The sequence below is a fragment of the Falco punctatus genome (assembly GCF_963210335.1).
Source record: "Falco punctatus genome assembly, chromosome: 3".
NCBI lineage: Eukaryota > Metazoa > Chordata > Aves > Falconiformes > Falconidae > Falco > Falco punctatus.
The window spans coordinates 62,606,413-62,625,804 of NC_137582.1; the positions used below are offsets into that span (position 1 = coordinate 62,606,413).

General features: G+C 39.4%; 1 protein-coding gene across 4 annotated transcripts in view; it reads right to left on the minus strand.

Moving 5' to 3' along the window:
• Positions 1–19,392, minus strand: part of SPIRE1 (spire type actin nucleation factor 1) — a 133,588-nt gene that overhangs the window by 57,146 nt on the left and 57,050 nt on the right. For all 4 annotated transcript variants that reach the window (XM_080378101.1, XM_080378099.1, XM_080378100.1 and 1 more), the window contains exon 3: positions 16,902–17,135. In XM_080378101.1, coding sequence (XP_080234227.1) covers positions 16,902–17,135 — 234 coding nt within the window. The remainder of the gene's footprint in view (positions 1–16,901; positions 17,136–19,392) is intronic.

Below are 19,392 nucleotides of genomic sequence, written 5' to 3' on the forward strand. Positions count from 1 at the left end.
TGATGAGTCTGATATACTTTTCACACTATTAGACTGAATTTAAGAAGTGATAAGAATCTTGATAAAATTTCAACTGACAGCAGCTGCAAGACTAACATCTCACGGAACTGTCTCACAAACGTGAACCTCTTCCAAAGACAGAAGCAACTAAAAGTGAAGACAATTTGTATTCTGCTACATTTATATAATACTATCTTTAGGGAAATAAGTCTTACAAATATTTAACACAATTACAAACACTTTTGAAAGCATTTAAAACTTACACAGGTGTTAAAAAATGGAAAGCAAACCTCAGTACACATTGCTGACTACACTTCAATTTTTAAGCTAAACATGTATTTTTCGTGCTCAGTGAACCCTATTCTTACTCTATTAGCTTTCCAAGCACAGAATGAAGACCTCGCCTATTGAAATAGACTTCAAACGGAGGTGAAACTATGTTTTTTGAGACAATATTTCCAGTGAACATTTTTACATTAATTTTTCAATTACTAATTTTATGTGCTAGTGCAGACTTCTTGACAAAACTGTGTTTGTGTAAATTCTCATTTCTTTTTGAAAACTATTAGGCTATTTTTAGCCCTCAAATATACCCCTCCCCCTCCCCCCCCCAGCTGTTTCTGGAATATGTGTTAGGTGTACTGTTACACTGTCCTTACACAGTGGACTAACAACATCCTGCTTCTCAAAGACGCTCATTTCAGAAGAGCCAATTAAGTGAAAACCAATTCTGCATTCTCTTTTAGTTGCAGAGAAACTGTGCTCTGTTATTTCTTAGCAGAATAATGGAGGAATTAATAATATAAATATGCAGTAATCTGAATTTGCTAGCTTTCGTTCTTTGACCATTCAGTGGAACATCAATGAGATTATTCACAAACAAGGGTGAAATCCTACAATTTGTATTTTTCCCATTCTTTTACATGGAATGTAAACCCCTGCAACATTTAGCAAAAAACACTAGTTAGCCTGTCAGCAGCAACAGTTTTCTAAAGCTCTCTGCTTCACAAGGCAACAGCTCTGTGTACATTCGGCAGCTCTCTGTAGCTGTACCACTCACACATCTGCATTTCATGCAGGAGTAGCAGCATCCGGGTGGAGCAGCAGCGGGTTGGAGTCATCTGGGTAAGAAAACTAGCTTCAGAAGCAGAGTAGAGGCGTAGATGGGGAAACACGATAAAACTGGATAATTAAAGGAGAAGGGGAGTGGCTGTACCTATTCACAGGGCTACCTGTAGCTGCTTAGCTAACAGCCCATTAAGCTGTGGAACCACCCTTTACATTATTAAATAACTAAGACCTGAACAACTGATACCAAAGAGTTGCACCCCTGTAATGTCATTTTGTATGGTTGTTTGCCATGCTTCTCAGACCTTCTCCTTAGGGCTGGAGGGTGCCTTCTTACTGCAACTACTATTTCTGTTCAGCAGAAAAGAGAGGAGAGCTGGTTTTGTACCAGGATGCTTGGCATATGCAGCAGAGAATTAGAGCAGGATATTTGCCCTTCTTTCTTCCCCCTCTCAACTAAGCCTCCGTGCAAGCATATAAAGCAGCCATTACACTCAGTGTACTGCTTGGAAAAAAAAAAAAAAAAAAAGAGCATTTGGACAAACAACAGAAAATAATGACATTTTCAAACAGAATAAAAAAGAAAACAGTTTTATCACAAGGCAGCAGAAAATGGTGGGGAATGACACAAATCAGAAATCAAATCTCACTGACAGATGTAGAAAGGGGAGAATAACACAGAAGAGAGGCTGCTTATCAATTTTTCAATAATGTCCAACAATCTCATTATTAAGCAGTCCACACGTTTGCATACTTATTAAACAAGAGACAAAGTATTAATGGAAGGCAGTTTATTTATGAGCCACTTAAAATCCAATTAAAATATATCAACTAAAATAAAAACATGCACTTTCCCTGGCAGCAATTTACAGTTCACATACAGAGCTTTAAAATGTATGTGTGTGGGAAGCTTGTTTGTTTTTATGTAAAGTGCTGAAACTTCTCTCAGTAGGCATAATAATAATTTGCTTTCATGTTTTGTCCTGAAGCATGACTTTTTATTTGTATCCAAAAAACCAGATTTCCAGCTGCATAACCAAACAAACTGCACTACTAAACTTAACAAGCTTTTAAACTTTGCTCCCATTGAATAAATCCAGCAACTTCTAACCAGTCTCATTTCACTTTCATTAGATCTCTGTGTGTGGAAACCTAGTCTATTCCTTCATGTATGCCATAATCCTTATTTGTAGTGCCTTTGTCAAGGAAATCAGGCCTTGAAACTTATTACATGAAAAAGGCCCACACTTCCTCCTCTTCTTCTAGGCAAGTATGCTTAATATTTTTTTCTTAAAGCTTATAGCCATTGAAACTATATTGCAATTGTCTTATCAAGCATATTGGTTACATAAATGTTAACAGTTAAAGCATATGCCACTCTAGGATAGGTATAAATAAAACTAACCCACAATTTATTAAATTAATTAAGAATAAAATATTGTGATTTTCATTCAAATATATATATTTGCTTATTCAAGCAGAATAGATATCCAATAAATCAGAACTTAAAAGGTGTTATTTTGTTCTCAGTTCCCTCTGTTTCTAGTGGTAGTGCCTTTTTTCATCCTTCTCCTCTGTGCACACTCCATTCCTGGAAATCGTCTCCAGTATGGTAATTACTAGAAATTGAATTACCTAGAGTCAATGGCTTTGACATACGCCCTGTATATAGGTGGGATTAACCACCTGTAGGGACTGCAGATGGTGTTTATACTGCCCTGACTGCCCAGAGGCTTGAGGGAAAGGCAGCTTTGCTGCTTTGTTTTGTCTCCACATACTTCTTGCCAACAGCAGCAACAGCAGCAGTAAAACCACCACTCTGTCAAGCATTCAAGGCCACTCCATATATCCCAAACTGCACTGAGTCTACACCATGAGGACTGCAGTCACGCTGTAGGGGCTCCATCACAGTAGCTGCCTTGCAGCCCACGCCGCATGTATTCTCACACCCTTGTGACACTAGGAATTACCAATTCTATTTTGCCGATGGAGATCTGAGGCTGATGCAAAGCCCACTGAGCTGGTCAGGAATCTTTTGAATCTTTTAAAGAAAATAAAAAATTTCTGGATCAAAGGCACAGCTGACCAAATCACGTAGGATGCTACAGCGTGTTTTTCCATCATGCATCTGCTTTGTTGGTCCACTTGCACTCCTACGTACTGAAAAGATTTCAGTCTCCATATGACAATTTAGAATGGACAACTGTAGTGAATTATTATGCATCTTGAACTAACTGGTGGTTTTACTGAAATCTTAGGTCCTGAACTTGTAGGAATCCATATTAAATGTTATGTCCATTATTTCTAACTAAGGGATCATGGAGATTCTAGTGCAATCTAAAGGCTGACCTCTTGCTCTAATCTTCAGATATGTTATTTTAACATCATGACTCCTTGGAGGGGACAGGAATGAGTTCTTGCTTCTAAAAAGGATGAAAACACAGACATCAATACAAGAGCATAAAGATAAAAGAGCAAGAGAGATCGTCTCTTGTAAGAAATTCAGAAGCATTTCTTCTTATTATTCCCTAGGGTTTGGCTGTTCTTCCTAACAACACACTAATTTCAAAATACGCCACTTGTAGGAGGCACAGCCATGCACGTTGGCCAATCTCTGTTTGCAAAAACATGCAAAGTTATTATATTTTCAGAAAAAGCTACCTGCACTTTCAAATGCTGAGCATTCTTTCTGAAACTAGTTTCTTTGCATACTCAAAAAAAAAAAAATCATTAAAAAAGAAATACAGTTTGAAGTATTTGAAGAGTCTTCCCAACTCCTATTACCTTGCTTTTAATTAACTTAAAATAATTTTGCACTTTAGGTTATTTCAACCACATCAGATAACTCTTACCATTCTTATCTAGGAAGAAGCCTTGTAGAAACAAGCATGTTCTGCAGTAAAAGGGATGCATCCTTGAGAAAGAATAGTTAAGGAAAAAAGAAACAACAACAATAAAAACACATCACAACCCAGCCACCAGCCGCCTCTTCATCAAAATCTTATTATCTGAAGGGAAAAAGAGAAAATAGGAGGCAAATCACTTTCCATCTCTCCAGCCAACTGCTGCATGAGCGCTTTGTTTTCAAACCCAGCTCTTAAAATAATTAAACTATTTTGTGCCAAGTATTCCAAGGACCTGCACCATAGATAATTATTTACCTGTTCTCAGTTACATATCATGAAAGATATATCTCTGCAAGTCAGGCAGGAACTGCCAGCTCAGTTCTTCAACTTCAAAGCTACCTTTAAAACCCCTGGCACTTGCAGAAGCATCTACTACACGTCTGTTGAAATAGATGCTTTTTCATGATACATTTACCAATGCCTTCCAGAGCAGAAATATAAAAGGAATTTAATCTCTGGAAGGTAGTTAATACTGTAGTGACCTCAGTCCATGGAGAATAAGGTTATCAAAAGGGTGATCGTGGTAGAGCACAGATCACTCTCCTGCATGTAGTCAAAGAACAACTGTTACTCCTGAGTAACTCTTTTCTGTACTGACATTTTTCAAGATAAAGCCACTTTTGAGGGCCAAAACTCAGGGCAGTTATATTCAAAATAAACAAGACTAAGAGCAAAGTACAGGTAACTAGAAATGGAAATATATAAACCTCCTTCAAACATTGCTACCTTCAGCAAGATGAAAGCTGCTTTAACATCAACTTCATATAGAAGAACTTGATAGCAACAGATAAAGGGACAAATTAAGACACTGGCAAAGTGCCTCATCTGGAGTTTGTTGACAGCTCTGAACTGAGTTTAGGATGTACCATCACATCTACAAAGAGTGTGGAGTAACACTAGCAAGTGTCAAAGCTTACAGCTTGTTCTGCCAGCAAAGATCGCCAAACACATCACTCTCTTGTCAAAAAGCCCCCCAAACTAAGTGTTTCTAAAGGACTTTCTGCCAGTATGAAGTGTACAGACGACTTCAAGTGGAAGCTGGGGGAGGTGGGGAAGGTGACGGGGGCTCAGTTCCCTTAGACTCCGCATGACACCAGCAGGGAGCTGCCAAGAAACCACTCTGCTTGCAGCACCTTCATTAAAAGGCCGAGATAGCTGCCAAATTAACCTCAAAGAGAGGTTACCTTTATCTGCCAGAGTGGGAAAGAAAATTATTAATCATTTCATTGTGGTAGGCATGTAAGACAATAGAGGTTAGTGGGTGGGTGGCCTAGTTATCTCGCCAGTTACCTCACCTCAGCAGTTCACTGCACTGCACACAAGTAGAAGAAATACCCAGGATTACAAACCTCCTGAGTTTCATCTTTATGGCAGAAAGTATCCTGAATGCAGCGAGACACCCCCATCTTTTTTTACCTGCTCGCATGACCCTTGAGCCAGGCCAAGGGCAGATGGGCGCCACGCATCCCCTGGCCACTGGGAGAGCACCTGGAAGGACCAGGCACGTCCCCTCTCCCCCTCTCCTTCTACAGCCACTCATGACAAAAAGTGGGTCCAGGAAGGAAACCCAACCCATAGTGTTCAGAGGTTGCAATTGTTCTGCAGTTTGGGTTTTTTTAAGGTTTCTGGTAAGGACAGATTTCAGTACTTCTGCTGAAGGCGCACCACGAGGCCCAGTGCCTCTGGCAGCCAGACTTCACTGGAAAGTGCCTGGCGAAGTGCCTTGGCTCCAAACACAGTAAGCGCCATTTCCAGGACAAGAAATTGCAATAAACACCCCTCCTTTGCTCAGTAACACATTCAAATGTGAAGGGGTCTGACATCACCCTTTTAAAACAAGCACAGTGGTTACTTTCAAAGTAAAGCAGACCATGTGTTGACCTCCAATTACACTGCCCAGAATGACAGGACAACTGTTTAAAGACGCCAAATGACATCAATTTAATTAATGAAACCTGTCTATCAACATAATTCACTTAAACACTTGTCACATTCAAAGCTGCTTTAAAATTACATTAAAGGTATTTAGAGATTTACACAAACTGTCCCCACCTTTCTTGATCAAGCTAAGGTATAGGAGTCCCTTCACTTTCTCTATAGGTTTCTAAGAAACTGAACACAAACACAAGGGGAAACTTAAAAATTTAACTTACTGAATATTTTTATTTCCAAATATGTGTGTCACTTGGAAAACATATTTTCCCTTTTTTTTTTTTTTTTACCTCTAAGCCCTTAAAAATACTTCTACAGTGACACAACTCCTCTGTCCAAACATGAAAAGACTTAATAAATCATGCTGACTAATACTCTCCTGAACTTCCAATTTTTGCATGTTAATGTTACATGCTACCACAGAAGTCAGTTTAAAAAAAACAAACAAACCCTAAAGCTTACTTTCTTCACCCAGCACTGTCATGTTTCCAAAGATCACCTTATAATCTTTCCTTTTTAAAAAGTGAATTGCGGACAGTGGTATTTTACACCTACCTGGCCAAGTGTGTGTGACTGTGTAAAATACATACACAGGGACTTGTTACACACAGTATGATATAGTGGACTGACTGACATGAATTGATTAGAAGAGACCAGTTCATGAAGAGGTCTGGCTTCATGGGAATTTGCTCATCTGAAGCAAGTCCTGGTCTTGGCGCTCACATCAAGAAATCTTGGCATGCCAAAAAGGAAAAACAAATACTCATTAGGACCTCCTTGTCCCAACTCCAAGCCTGCTTTGTCCCAAGAGAAAGCCAGGCAAAAAAACCACAGAACTCTCTTTTGGCTTAAATCACCCAAAGTATCTTGTTCTTCCTTGCCATCATGAACTCAATAACAATAAAACAAACGGCTGTTTTTTCTATTTTCTAGTGTTTAAAATTAAGTTGCTAGCCTCTTTCTCAGAGATGCAAATATATAAATAACAATAAAACAAAGAGGTTTGTTCTCTCTTCAGGGCAAAGGCAAAAAAATCTCCTCTGTTTTCCATCCAACCAGGCTTCCAGTAAAAGTCTTCCTAGTGCCTTCTTTATAGGCTTTACACAAAGCAAACTCAGAGCAGCATATGAAGCACTGCCCGCGCATGCAGCTGGCTTCCTCCAGCACAATCACTTAGCTCCCTGCCCTTGCCAATCCCTGAGCTAAATCTTCTCCTTTATATGATTTAGTCTGGGTCTCCAACCACAAGGAGCCATGGTTGCCACTCGGGTCTGCCGATTTGCTTCGCGTTCCCACACAAAATCCCTGAATTCCCGTGTCTGCTGTCTTCCTATAGCATCCAGGCTAGGCTACACCTTCCTTTCAACAAATGCTCTGCCAAACCTAGTAGATTTAAGGAGTGTTTCTCTTGGGACCATTTTGTTTGGTTGCACAAGTTAGTGTGAATTATTAGGAAGACTGCTAGATAAAAACGTTCAAATAATTTTCCACAACTATGCATACAAGGCTCATTTGCACAGATGCACAAGCTTTGGGATGGTATGGCCCAATTGATGCAGCAAGGCAAAACTAAACCTACCTGAGAAATGCACTGAAGCCATCACCCAGAAGAGTACTGCTTTTACCACTGTGTTATTTCATTAAAAATATTTACAAATCAATCATTTAAAACACTCAGGGCCATGCAACCTGTGGACAATAGCCTTTTGAAAACTACCCCTTAAGACTGCTTCAGTTACAATACTATTTCAGGATGTTGCAACTACACATTTTAAACAAAAACCTACTGTAAAATTCCTTTTACTAAGAAATGCAAAACATTCCCTGTATTCAGACCGATCTTTGGGATAAATACGATATTCTGACTTTTAGATTCAGATCTTCAGGGGTAAGCACAATCTAATAATACACTGTTTATTTCCTTGTATCAAATGGTCTTATCTCACTTAAATATTTTTCTAAAATATGGCATGCATGTAACAGTACACTAAGCAAAGGGGAGCAGCAAACAGCATCATGGGAATACAGTAATCAAGAGCATTTGAAAAAAAATCACACAGCTAAAATAGAGTTATTATTTTAGAAAATTAGTGGTATTTTTAAGTCAATTCAAATAACTTCCCTCCAAATGTTTCATTTATTTTAATACTGTTACAGGCACTGAAATAAATGCACCAAAAGAAATTTTGCCTCAAGCTCAAGGCTCCCGTTTGAACAATGCAAAAACAAGAGGATCACAGTGGCTTAATTAAAGAGCCCCTGCTCCGTTTCTTTACTTTTCCCATGTTGCTGTTACAGTACAATATGTCTGCATAAGAAATTAAGTAATTTTGTAGCACCTATGCTGCTTCCATTTTCTTTGGCGATGCAATTACATCATCCTTAAAGTGACTTTGAACTAGCAATGATGACTACTGAAATACCCTGTTTTTTAACACAACTGCCATCAGCAAGAAAATCTTCTAAGCATCCTCAAATCTAGTCATTTGTGTCCTGGCAAGAACTAGAAAAGGCAAAGCTTCCACAGCCACCTTTCCTCTTGACCCCTCTTCTGAATGGGGTGGTAGATTGTGAGGTCCTAACACCTCAGAGAAGTTAGAGACTCCAGAATTTGTAGTGGACAAGCACTTGGAGACTCTGCCATTGGACCTTTTGTTTCAGCCTTGAAGGGCTAACATTTTCCCACAGCTAAGTAAGTTGGCCTAATTAAGAAGTCTTCCCCCACACTATAAATCCTGCTTCTCTTATGCCTGTAAAGCATTACAGCAACAAGAACATCTACACTGCCCATTTGAAACAAGAGCTGTATGTGCACAACTTAAAAACTGCAGAAACAAGTTAATCTACTGTTTTCAATGTGTTCTGGGAACCTTCAACACATAAAGCTATATGAGAGAGAAATTTGTACAGCAATTTTGCATGTCACCGTTAATTTACTTGTCTACTAAAACATATATCACACACACAATGTAAATAATATAAGCAGTACTGATAAGGTACATGGAATATTCCCTATAGGATGCTGGCATTACATGGACATCAAAGAACACTTGTGCCTTACTGACATGTTAGCAGATGTCATGTGAATCTGTATAAAAATGCCCTGCATTTTTACAATAGTAAAAGGAGCCAATACAGCTAAAAAGCTAGCTGCAACACTGCGAACATCCATGGCTGTAAAGTCTGCATGGATTCTAGATCATGGAAACTATATTCTGACAAGATGGACCTTTGCCAAACCTTAACACAAGACAAGCTGTTGTCCTGGCTAATTTTTTCTGAGCAGATCCACTGCTTTTACTAGGCTGATGGTGAATCTGAAAAATCCATCATGGTCTTCTGTATGCTTATCAGTTTTAACACCTGGAGAGTGAAGGCAGTTGCAAGTTGAAGAGGGAGCCCCTCAGGCAGGTCCCTTCAGCTTTGGACAGGTCCATCTGCATCGCCCAGCTGAGTGCTGGAGTTAATCCATTGGGCAGAGAAGATATGAGTCACTTTTGTAATGGCAGCTTTGGTCTTTTGGGGGTCACTATAGCGTTCTGCATTAACTGACCATTACCCCGATTTCCAGTCATTAGTTAGATTTTCAGATTTGTTTGATCAAACAAAACATACCTTGTAAAAGTAAACATTCATTGATCTACTTTAGTCTCCAGGGTCTATTTCAGGCAGTGCAGGCTAAAACAGGTTATTTGATACTCCAGATTAAACCTCATGTTCAGATGTATTATTTCTAACAGATTGCTTTGTATGTTTCAGACATTTGTATTTTGAAAGGGAAAACTGGAGCTCTGTCATGACAAATTCTGCATTTTATGCACTATGGGACACCATTACCACCAAAGAATCCTTCCAACTCCACTAAAAACTGGAACGTTATTTTTACCCATGTATAAATTATTCATAATAATTAGTGTAAAGCAGATGGGGGAAAAAAGTCCATGCCCTACTTTGCTTCTTTTAGATGCACGAAGGCCACACGCAAATTTCAGGTGTATTCTAACCTCCTCGTACACAAAAATAATCTGAACACCCAATCTATGTTTCCTGTTTTTGTTGGACAACTCCTTGGATTCCTCAAACTATTTTAGACCTTAGACAGGTTATACCAGTATAATTATGTGAATTATGCGTTCAGGGGTTTTTAACCTACATAGATGTGTTATTGTGGTTACAGTACAAAACCTGAACGTAAAAATCACTGCAGAAAAGATGATTTGGTTTTGGTCTCCCAGCCTGGAATAAGACACTACAATCCACCTAAGCCCACGCTGATGGAAGGGATGTTTCCACTGTTCTGTATGAGGATAATTAAAGCAATGAGAAAAAAACCCCAAACTTCTTTTTTAATGGAAAGACCAAAGTCATGAGGGACAACTTCCCTGCAAATACATTTGGCATAATGCAGTTCTAAACAAAACCTCTCAAACTAAACATTGTGAACAGTACAAAATTACTTCTGCTTCTACTTACCTTTCACTTGCAGAGTTCCCAGTTTCATAAATCCACTTGCTCTGCAGCTGTTTATAAAGCCCTTCACATCAAAACCCTATTATTATTATTATTGTTAAATAATTTTATTTTAAAACCAACAACATGGAGATTTTGCTCATATATTACAAAGACTCAAACATGCAGAGAGACACTACTGCTTTATTTTGCAGTTTGTCCTCAGCTCAGCTCTCTGAGCCTGTACAGTACCAGAGCTTCAAACACTGGCTCCTTTCATGACTCAGCCAACAGCACAGTTTATTCCACCAGTCCTAAAGTCGTGCCTGCACAAATATTTGAGGGGCCTTGCAGGAAACCAGATGAAGGAACTGATGGAGTTAAAAACCCATATCCAAACAAAAAAACCTTTTGGGATGCTTTGACTAAATATAGATGACATGGATCCCAGCCAAGATGACAGCACAGACAGAAGAAACACACTATGGTTTGAATGAATAACCATGATGTACAAGGCTTGCTCGGACAAGAGAAAAATAGCAGGTTACCTGCATTTCTAAGACAACTCCAAGTTAGCTCAAATAATGGTGAAGGAATAAGAAAATGGCTACGGAGGGGACCTATCCAGTCAAGACCTCTGCTAACCCAATATCAGCAACTCTTTTTCCGGGACCTTCACAATGTCTGCATGTCTGTCTGACGACACTGGGTAGTCGATACAAGAAGGTGTACTCCCAGTCAGCATGCTTTGGGAGGGTAGGAGCCCCAAAGGGAATGTTTTTAAGCTCCTGAGCACAGGAGATGAGCACTGGTCCTTGGGACTTCACTGCTGAACTCAGAGTTCCCACTTCTGTGGATGCAGTGCAGAGAGAAAGGGTAGCCAGGGAGTGTGCCAGCACAAGTGGTCTACCTGCGCAGACCAGCCCCATGGAGGTCCACCTTTAGAGGCCCAAACTCCCCAGGGGCATCCACCTGGGAGTGCCCTGTCATAGCAGTATGATACGCGGGGGTGTTCACAGAATTATTTTGGGAGGTATTTGGGTTTCTTTCCAGCTTACAGTCCCCAAAAAGTTACAGTGCAAAAAGAAATAGCCAAAGGAGAACCTGCCCCCCTCAGAATTTAAGAGGTACAAAACCTACATGGTTGTACTTTCAGGGACCCTAACAGTTCAGACAGGAGGTTCCCCAACGTTACAAAATGTCTCAGACACCAGGTCTGTAAGGATAACTGAAGATCCACGGGTAGGAGATGATTAATTTTTGATCAAGCCAACAAACCAAGCTCAAGTACTGTGACAACAAAAACAACAGGAACTGAGGACTTCTAACCCGCTGTAATTTCAATTTTTTTCTGCCATCAACACGTGGAGACATAGATTGCCTGTTTCTGACAGATGATCCACCAAGATAAAGACCAGCATGTGATATTTGAGTACATTATGATGATGACTCAGGAGAAGAGAGCTGATCAATTGTCTTTTTTGAATGTGATGATTTTCACAATTGGTTAATGTGCATTCTTTTTTAATATAAAATGAACTGACAACATCTGGGGCATTGGTTACTATCTCAGTAAGGTTCCAAAATCTTCACCAGCTTCAGTGTTACAGGGCACACTGCAAGTTGCTTATTCTAAAATTAAGCATAAATACTGTTCTGCAGGCTCATATAAAAATGCTAAAGCCAACCCAGCCTTAAACAGAATTATATTCACAGAAAGCTGCATCTTACTAATTTTAACCTCATAGACTAGGCAAAATTATGGGCCTTTGAATTCCAGTAACACAAACTATTTAACTGTCTGTCATAAACAAATACCCAGACTTGGTTTTAACTGCATTTTCTGGTTCCTCTCTGACAGGTTCCCATATTAAACTTACATGGGGTCATACCATCTATATGATAATAATGTATGTCCTCAAACTCAGACTGGAGCCTCCAAAATACTCAGATCTAAATGCAGATCTTCTCATCTCACCTGTAATTGCATGGAGACAGGACATACTCTTCTTTTCCTCTATAATTCTACACATGCCATAGATAGTTGATCTGTACTACCATCAGAGTACTCAAAACAAAACACAAGCAGATCAATATCACCACTTTATATTTCAGATCCTTCCAGCTGAAAGAAGTCAGTCATATACTTGAACTACCAAGACATATGAGTCATCTAGAATTAACTAGTTTCTCATTTTAGAGACCATGGCAATGACTAAAGGACGATTACATCTGAAATATGGGTGAGGGGGTGTGTGTGACAAACAATTTATTCCTCCTCTTTGCTTACAAGCAAAGCACAAACATGAATTTCTACCACTAGAAATACTGCAAACTCTAATCTGGTTTACATTTATTATAGCCAGATAACACAATACTGCACATGCTGCTCTGTAAATATTTTCCCCACAAATTAAAAGCTCAGTATGGAGATTTCTTAAGTACAAGCCTTGTTTAGCTGGGTCACTAATTCATCCTTGTGAAGCAGCAGTTGCATGACAGTTAATTTTTTGGTCAGAATTAAAAAAACATTATTACTGAACTACCTAAAAGCAACTGGTTAGGTACGGCCTGGGACCAGAGGCCACCAAGTACTGGTGGCCATCCACCTATATTTGTCTCTGAGACAAGAAGGTGTGGCTCAGCTACAGAATAAGGTTCCTGTTGAAGTTAACTTTCAGGAAGAAAGGTGAACATAAGTAAGAGCAAGATACTGGTTCAGGAAGACCACTGCCTCCTTACGTATCTTTTGAGACCTGCAGAAAAAGGTAGAAGAGGCAGTGACAAAGGTTAGTGTCACAACTTGCAGATACTATTGACAACACCTCTGCTCTGAAGAAGAGCTAAGGTAAAGTCCCGTACTGGCAGTAGTGATTTGGCTACGATGATGTTCAAAGCTGGAAGAAATGACAGGGTTAGGGCTAGTATGGCAGTTCAGCCCAGCAAATAACAGCACAGAATTAAACCTGTAATCAAAGGGTTATATAATAATAAAGAATAAAGGATAATACTGGAAATGGGTTTAGGGTTGGGACACAGGCCAGCAGATACTGATAAACTACAGCTTAGAAAGCACCTCCAGATCAACATAAAAAATGGTGCTGGCTGTGACCACCTTACTGCAGAGATCTGTGGGATAAGGAGTGAGATAGTGCTAAGATTAGGAGTGGAATTAGGGTTTGAGCATACGCTGGAAGACGTTGATAAACTGCACAATCTTGTTTCAGTATCAGGGCGGGCCACACGCTGTGATAAAGGTGCCACATGACAGGACTTCACACACCCTTAGCAAGCCCAACACTGACCAGCATGCCAGGCCTACTCTGTCTATACCCTCTGTTGACCTAAGGCTTCCTAAGCCATACATATGTCGTCAACCTGACACGTTCCCAACCCCTCAGGATTACTGTGTATGTACAATTCTGTCCTTGTGTATGTGCACAGTGAACCTGGCACTCCCAAGATGCACAGATTTCCTGTACTGTATGTGCATGGCATGTACGTACTGTGGATGGAGGCAGGGAAGAGGGCCCCAAACAAGGAAAGCATCTGTCTGAAATCATCCAGTCCTTACTGTCTCTGTTCCTCCCTTCATTTACACTAGGGCCGCCATATCCGAAATACATCAAAGACTGTTAAGTGTCTAGCAACCAACATCTCTCTTCATAGATGCATTTTTAAAAACAGTAGATCAAGTCTGTGCAGCAGGTTGGTCCTGCCTAGGAAATCAAAAGTCGAATCAGCCAAATATGCTGAGAAGCAACACAAAAGCTTATCTGTGTCTTCTCCAAACAGGAGCTTTGCCAATGATGATCTTGGCAGTACTACTTAGCACTTACTCTCTTCCCAGTTCTTGGGAATAGGTGTCCACCACGTTACTCAGCATTTTCCAGGTTAGGGGAGGCTTCAGGACTGACCTTGCCTACTTCACATTACGGAAAAACCTGACACGTACCTTAACTATCTCTGTGTTTTAATCATAAAATAGGCTCACCCACATTAACAATTAATGGTGAAAAATTCAGTCTTAGTGGCACACAGGCCTTGGACCAGACAATGATGCTTCCTGGAGAAGGAGGAAATGTATAATCACATTTCAAGGACAAAATCATGTCCTTACTGGAGACTTACAGTTAAAACCCTTAAAAATCAATATAACCAGCACACAAGCCCATCTCTACGATTTTCCAAGTTTGCAATTTAGAGAATGCAGGGTAGCAAGAATGACAGTTGCTCAATTCAAGCAGCAAACTTACTTCAGTATTCACTACAAACTGCAGAGGAGAAAGCTTCATAGTGAGTCTTGCCAAGAGGGAATTAGAATAATCAAGCCTCGCGGTCACAAGACCACACACTACTGTTGTGAAACAGTCACTGGGTACGTAAGGGTGTAGCCTGCAGTGCATTTACCACCACTGGGGAGGAGGGGGAAGCGAAGATACAAGACGAAACAGCAAAACATGGTCTTACCCTTGAAAGGTACAAAGTCAAGAAAAAAGGATCTTACAAATCTGCACTTATATAAAAAAATGTGGCAGAATGATGCTGCCATTCCAGTACAGTCAATGCAGTAATGACAGAGTTGGGAATAAAGATGAGTTGCAGAGTTAAGCCTGCAGCAAATAATTTAAGCCAAAGCAGCAACAGCAAGGAAGAGAATTCCAAGGGATGGAGCAGTAAGAGGTAGAAATCACAGCTGAACTTCAGTTCACTAAGGAGAAGTCACAAAAGCAGTACATTTCCAGATTTATTAAAAAATAATAGCAAAAGATGATAAAAATTAAAATGTAAGATGCTGATTTTATATAAATAGGCAGGTACCTCAGACTAGCTGAGATAAATATTAATAAAGCAGAACCTGAAAGATACCATTCTGCAGCCTTAACAGCTGAAACCTGACTAAACATTTTCTTACTCTTTTTATATTTCAGGGATATATACCAGTGTAACTGAAGGAGTTCAGCAAAGTTTTCCAAACTTACCTTTTCCTGCTCACAGAAATCAAGTAAAAAATTTGCAAAATAGTAACTTCTACAAGCCACTGCACTCAGCTTTATGTATACAAAAGAATTCATCTGCCTCTGCACTAAGGGAAACAACTTCTAACAATCCAACTTTGATTGTCCCACCAACTCACAACATTTTTTTCCAGACTAGGGGAAAAGAGGATATATTGCATGTTATCTTCTACATAACACCATACTGTTTGGAGCAGCTCCCATGGGGGCTTAGCAGGGTGCTGCTGACCACTTCTAGAGAAGATGCCTGGGTGACAGGGAGTGGCAGGGGGAGGAGAGAGCAAAGCACCTGCCCACAGCGAGGGCACCAACTCGTCAAGGCTGGGAGCAGCAGGGGTTTGAAGAGGAGACTACTTCATCCCTCCAGGCCCTCCCCGTCACAGGGAGCAAAAGGCCATTTCATTCATTTCTCCCTCTGACCCCTGCTTCTCTGAGGGAGGGTGGGGGAAAAAATAGGCATTAAGCATTTAACATTATTTGTGATGCAAGGAGGACAGCATCTCAAACAAAACTCCCTCCCATTCCAGCCTCCTAAGAGCTTTCCTCTTCACTGGCAACCCATCAGGAGTAGTGGGTTTTAATGTGGTCTTATTTCCGCATGCTAACATCTCCTGATGTGCTATCCAGGACACTCTTCTAGTCTCAGCTTCTACCACTACACTTTTAATTTCTGTGACACACAAAGCTTTTGGTCCTTAGACAGGACTTGCATTTATGAAGAGCAATATACAGGACTCAATCCCCTGGTACAAATTAACATATCATTTTTCCAAGCTGTGTTAAACTCTCACATGGTTATTTATGAGGTAAACCAATTATACAAATTTTGTCAAAATCCACACTTACTAATACTTTGTATGTACTAAGAGCTCATTGGGCTCTAAAACTTGTACTGAAGATTACTCTATAGAAAACAGAGGGTTAACCTTTTAAATTATTGTTCACGATAGCCTAGATAACATTAAAGAACTTCTTGCAATTAAAAATCACAAGCTAGATTTCCAAACCTCACAACTCAGGTCAAGAACTGCAACCATAATGATCATCAGTGAAATACTGTATCCTAACATATCTGTATCACTCCATACAAATAAGCTACTCTTACAAAAGCAGTCCTCTGCTTCAGTAGAGGAGGCTGGCAAAGGAATAAACTGATAAGGAATAATTAAGCTAATACTGCACTAATGAAAAGGTGAATTAATTGAAAAAGTCCATGAAATATCCAAGTGTACACAAAGTAATTCAACATATGTTACGCTGGAAAACTAACTATGCAGTGCATGGATGAAATCAGGATATAATATTAATGGCACATCCAGTGATAAAGTTGATCATGGATTTTCTGTTGCTTACTGTCAAACATGAAAAAAGTACTGCATATAATTTTTGCAAGCAAACCTTACAGAATGACCAAGGAAATCAGAAAATTATACAGCCAGCATCACACTGGACAATAACATGGAAAATAGAGTTGATTTTCTCACTGATAAAAACAGTGAAATATATAAACTGCCGCCCATTACTGTACCTTCATGACATCTTTATAGGAATGAATGGCCTCAACTTCCTCTTTGTCATCATCGTCATCCTCCACTCCTTCATCCAGAGCATCATATCCTTCATCCCTACTCCCATCTGTTTCTGTTGTATTAGTCATGTGGTCAATAAGCTGCTCCAGTGGAGGACTTAATTCCCGCTCTTCATTGTCCTTCAAACCATAGTCCAGGGCTTTATATATAATAATCCCTAGTGATTCAATAACCTATGAAAGTAAAAAAGAAGTATTTATTAATGCCATTTACATGAATAAACAGGTCAGTCGAGGAACACCCTTTTCTGGTGTTTGTATAACAAACTTAGCAACTGAGAGGGCAATAAACATCAAAATTAAAGAGAAAAATGATCCTCTAATACCTGTAGCAGCACAGAACATGCAAGAGCAGGTCATACCACATACCTACCACTTTCTTATTTCAAAGTTTGAAATAGAAATTCATAATTTGAAAACAAAGCAGGACCATTTTAGCTTATTTTCCCTTTTTCCTTCTAACATGACAAACCTCAAAGCAACGTTATTCTAGACTTTGTAAGACTATCTTACATGCACACAACCTTTCAGAGGGGAGGGTATGGGTGGGAAGAAATTAAAAGAAAGAATAAACCAATATGCGATGCCTCTCTCCTCCCACAAATTAATGACATTTGGAAACTGCCCTTCAATTTCTTCATCTCTTCATTGACCTGAGAGATGCCTGGACACAGCTGTGGACATCCCAGTATTAGCTCACTGAGCATGGACATCAGCCCTTTGCCTGTTGTACATATTCCACTGAAACTACCAACAACTGGAGGTCCTAGTAATGAAGCAGTACCTCAATTTTTCATTGAACTTCAGGCTTCTTTTCTGTGCTCTGTCAAGAGCAAAGCGAACAGACAACCTCTTACTCAGTGTAAGCTAGCAAAAAAATGTCATGAACATCCCAAAATGCTAAAGATACATTTTCTTTCTTGGTATTAATTATTTTCCTTACAAGTAATATTGAACCTTCTAGCATTATAAAGATTTAAAGAGATGGCATTTCAAACAGAGGAGTTTGGAAATGGGTATTAATGGAGAGAGAAGGGAAAATGGGCTCACAAGAGTAAATGACAAGAAGGTAATGTTGCTGCTGGGAGATCCTTGTCTGACAACAGAAGTAGGACTGGAGTTACTGCATCTCTGATCTTCCTTGTGTGTTGTGATGGCTGGCATGTCACACAAATTTGCAGACTTCAGTGCAGCAGTCATTGGCACTAGAGCAACTTTAGTAACAGGAGCATTTCTAAACATACAAACCTTGCCATCAAATACCATTTTCTCTCATCTGGCTTCCAGTACCATTCTGATCAAGGCACTTTTTAATGCAGAGTTTTGAAATTCTATTTGCGTCAATAGGACAAGACAAATGGATTCTTAAAACATTAGATTTTACTGTAGCAGCTTATTTACTTCAGCACAGCAAAATGTTTTTGGTCTGAGAGGCAGGAGGTTAGCAAAGATGTAAAATTATATCCTATTAGTTTACCTGGCCAATTTAATCAACTAGCTGTAGTCTGACAGCTTTACACTCACATACTTAATTCCTCTGTTGAGATTACCCTTCAGTGCAAAGTCACTTTGCAAGACAGTGGCTAATAAATAAACAAACATAAAATCCAATACATAAAGAACAAACTTTTTGAATTTATTTCCAATAATTTTGATAACTTGATTCAATATAAATAATTTTCCTATGCTATTCTCCTGAAATGTGTTTATACATATTTGAAAAATATTCTTAAAAAGCAATTAAGAAAAGTGGTTAAGCAAATTAATGAAGAAAAAATTGTCTTAATTTATTTAGTTCAAAGAATGGCTTCTGACTTGGGAAATGCTGGTGAAAGCAAAGTATACCAGGGAAGCATCACTGCATCCCCCAGTCTTCTGCCATGACCCATTCTGGAGACAGGACACTGCACCATATAGAAAAGAGCTGTAACTAATCAAAACTTATGATTGCAACATATCTGGCTTGCTGCTTAGAAAAGCTGTTTTGTCATAACTGACTTGTAAAACTTGTTAAAAAAAATCTGAAAATGTGAAAATTTCACAAAATAAAATATATTCCACTGGTAGACATGTATATGTTTCCTGTAACTCAGGTTCTGAGTAATCTCAACACAGACCCCTTCAGCAACTGAAAGGGAACAAAGAATACCAAGTTAATTCCAATTTGAAGTAGACCTAAATAAAAATTAAGTACACAATGTGAGTAATTCCTAACTTAAATAAAAACTAATTTTTAAGGAACTTAGCGTATGTGAGGAGGACTGAAATGTCCAAATTAGATGCAAAGAAAATAATGTCTTATGCCATGCAGCAATGGCTGCTGAACACAGCTTCTGGATTTTGCTACACCAACACTTCAAAAAACATAGGCGGGGGGTGGGGGTGGGGTGGGTATAAAGAAAGTGTGCTCTTTCTGCTTCCTTCTGTTTAG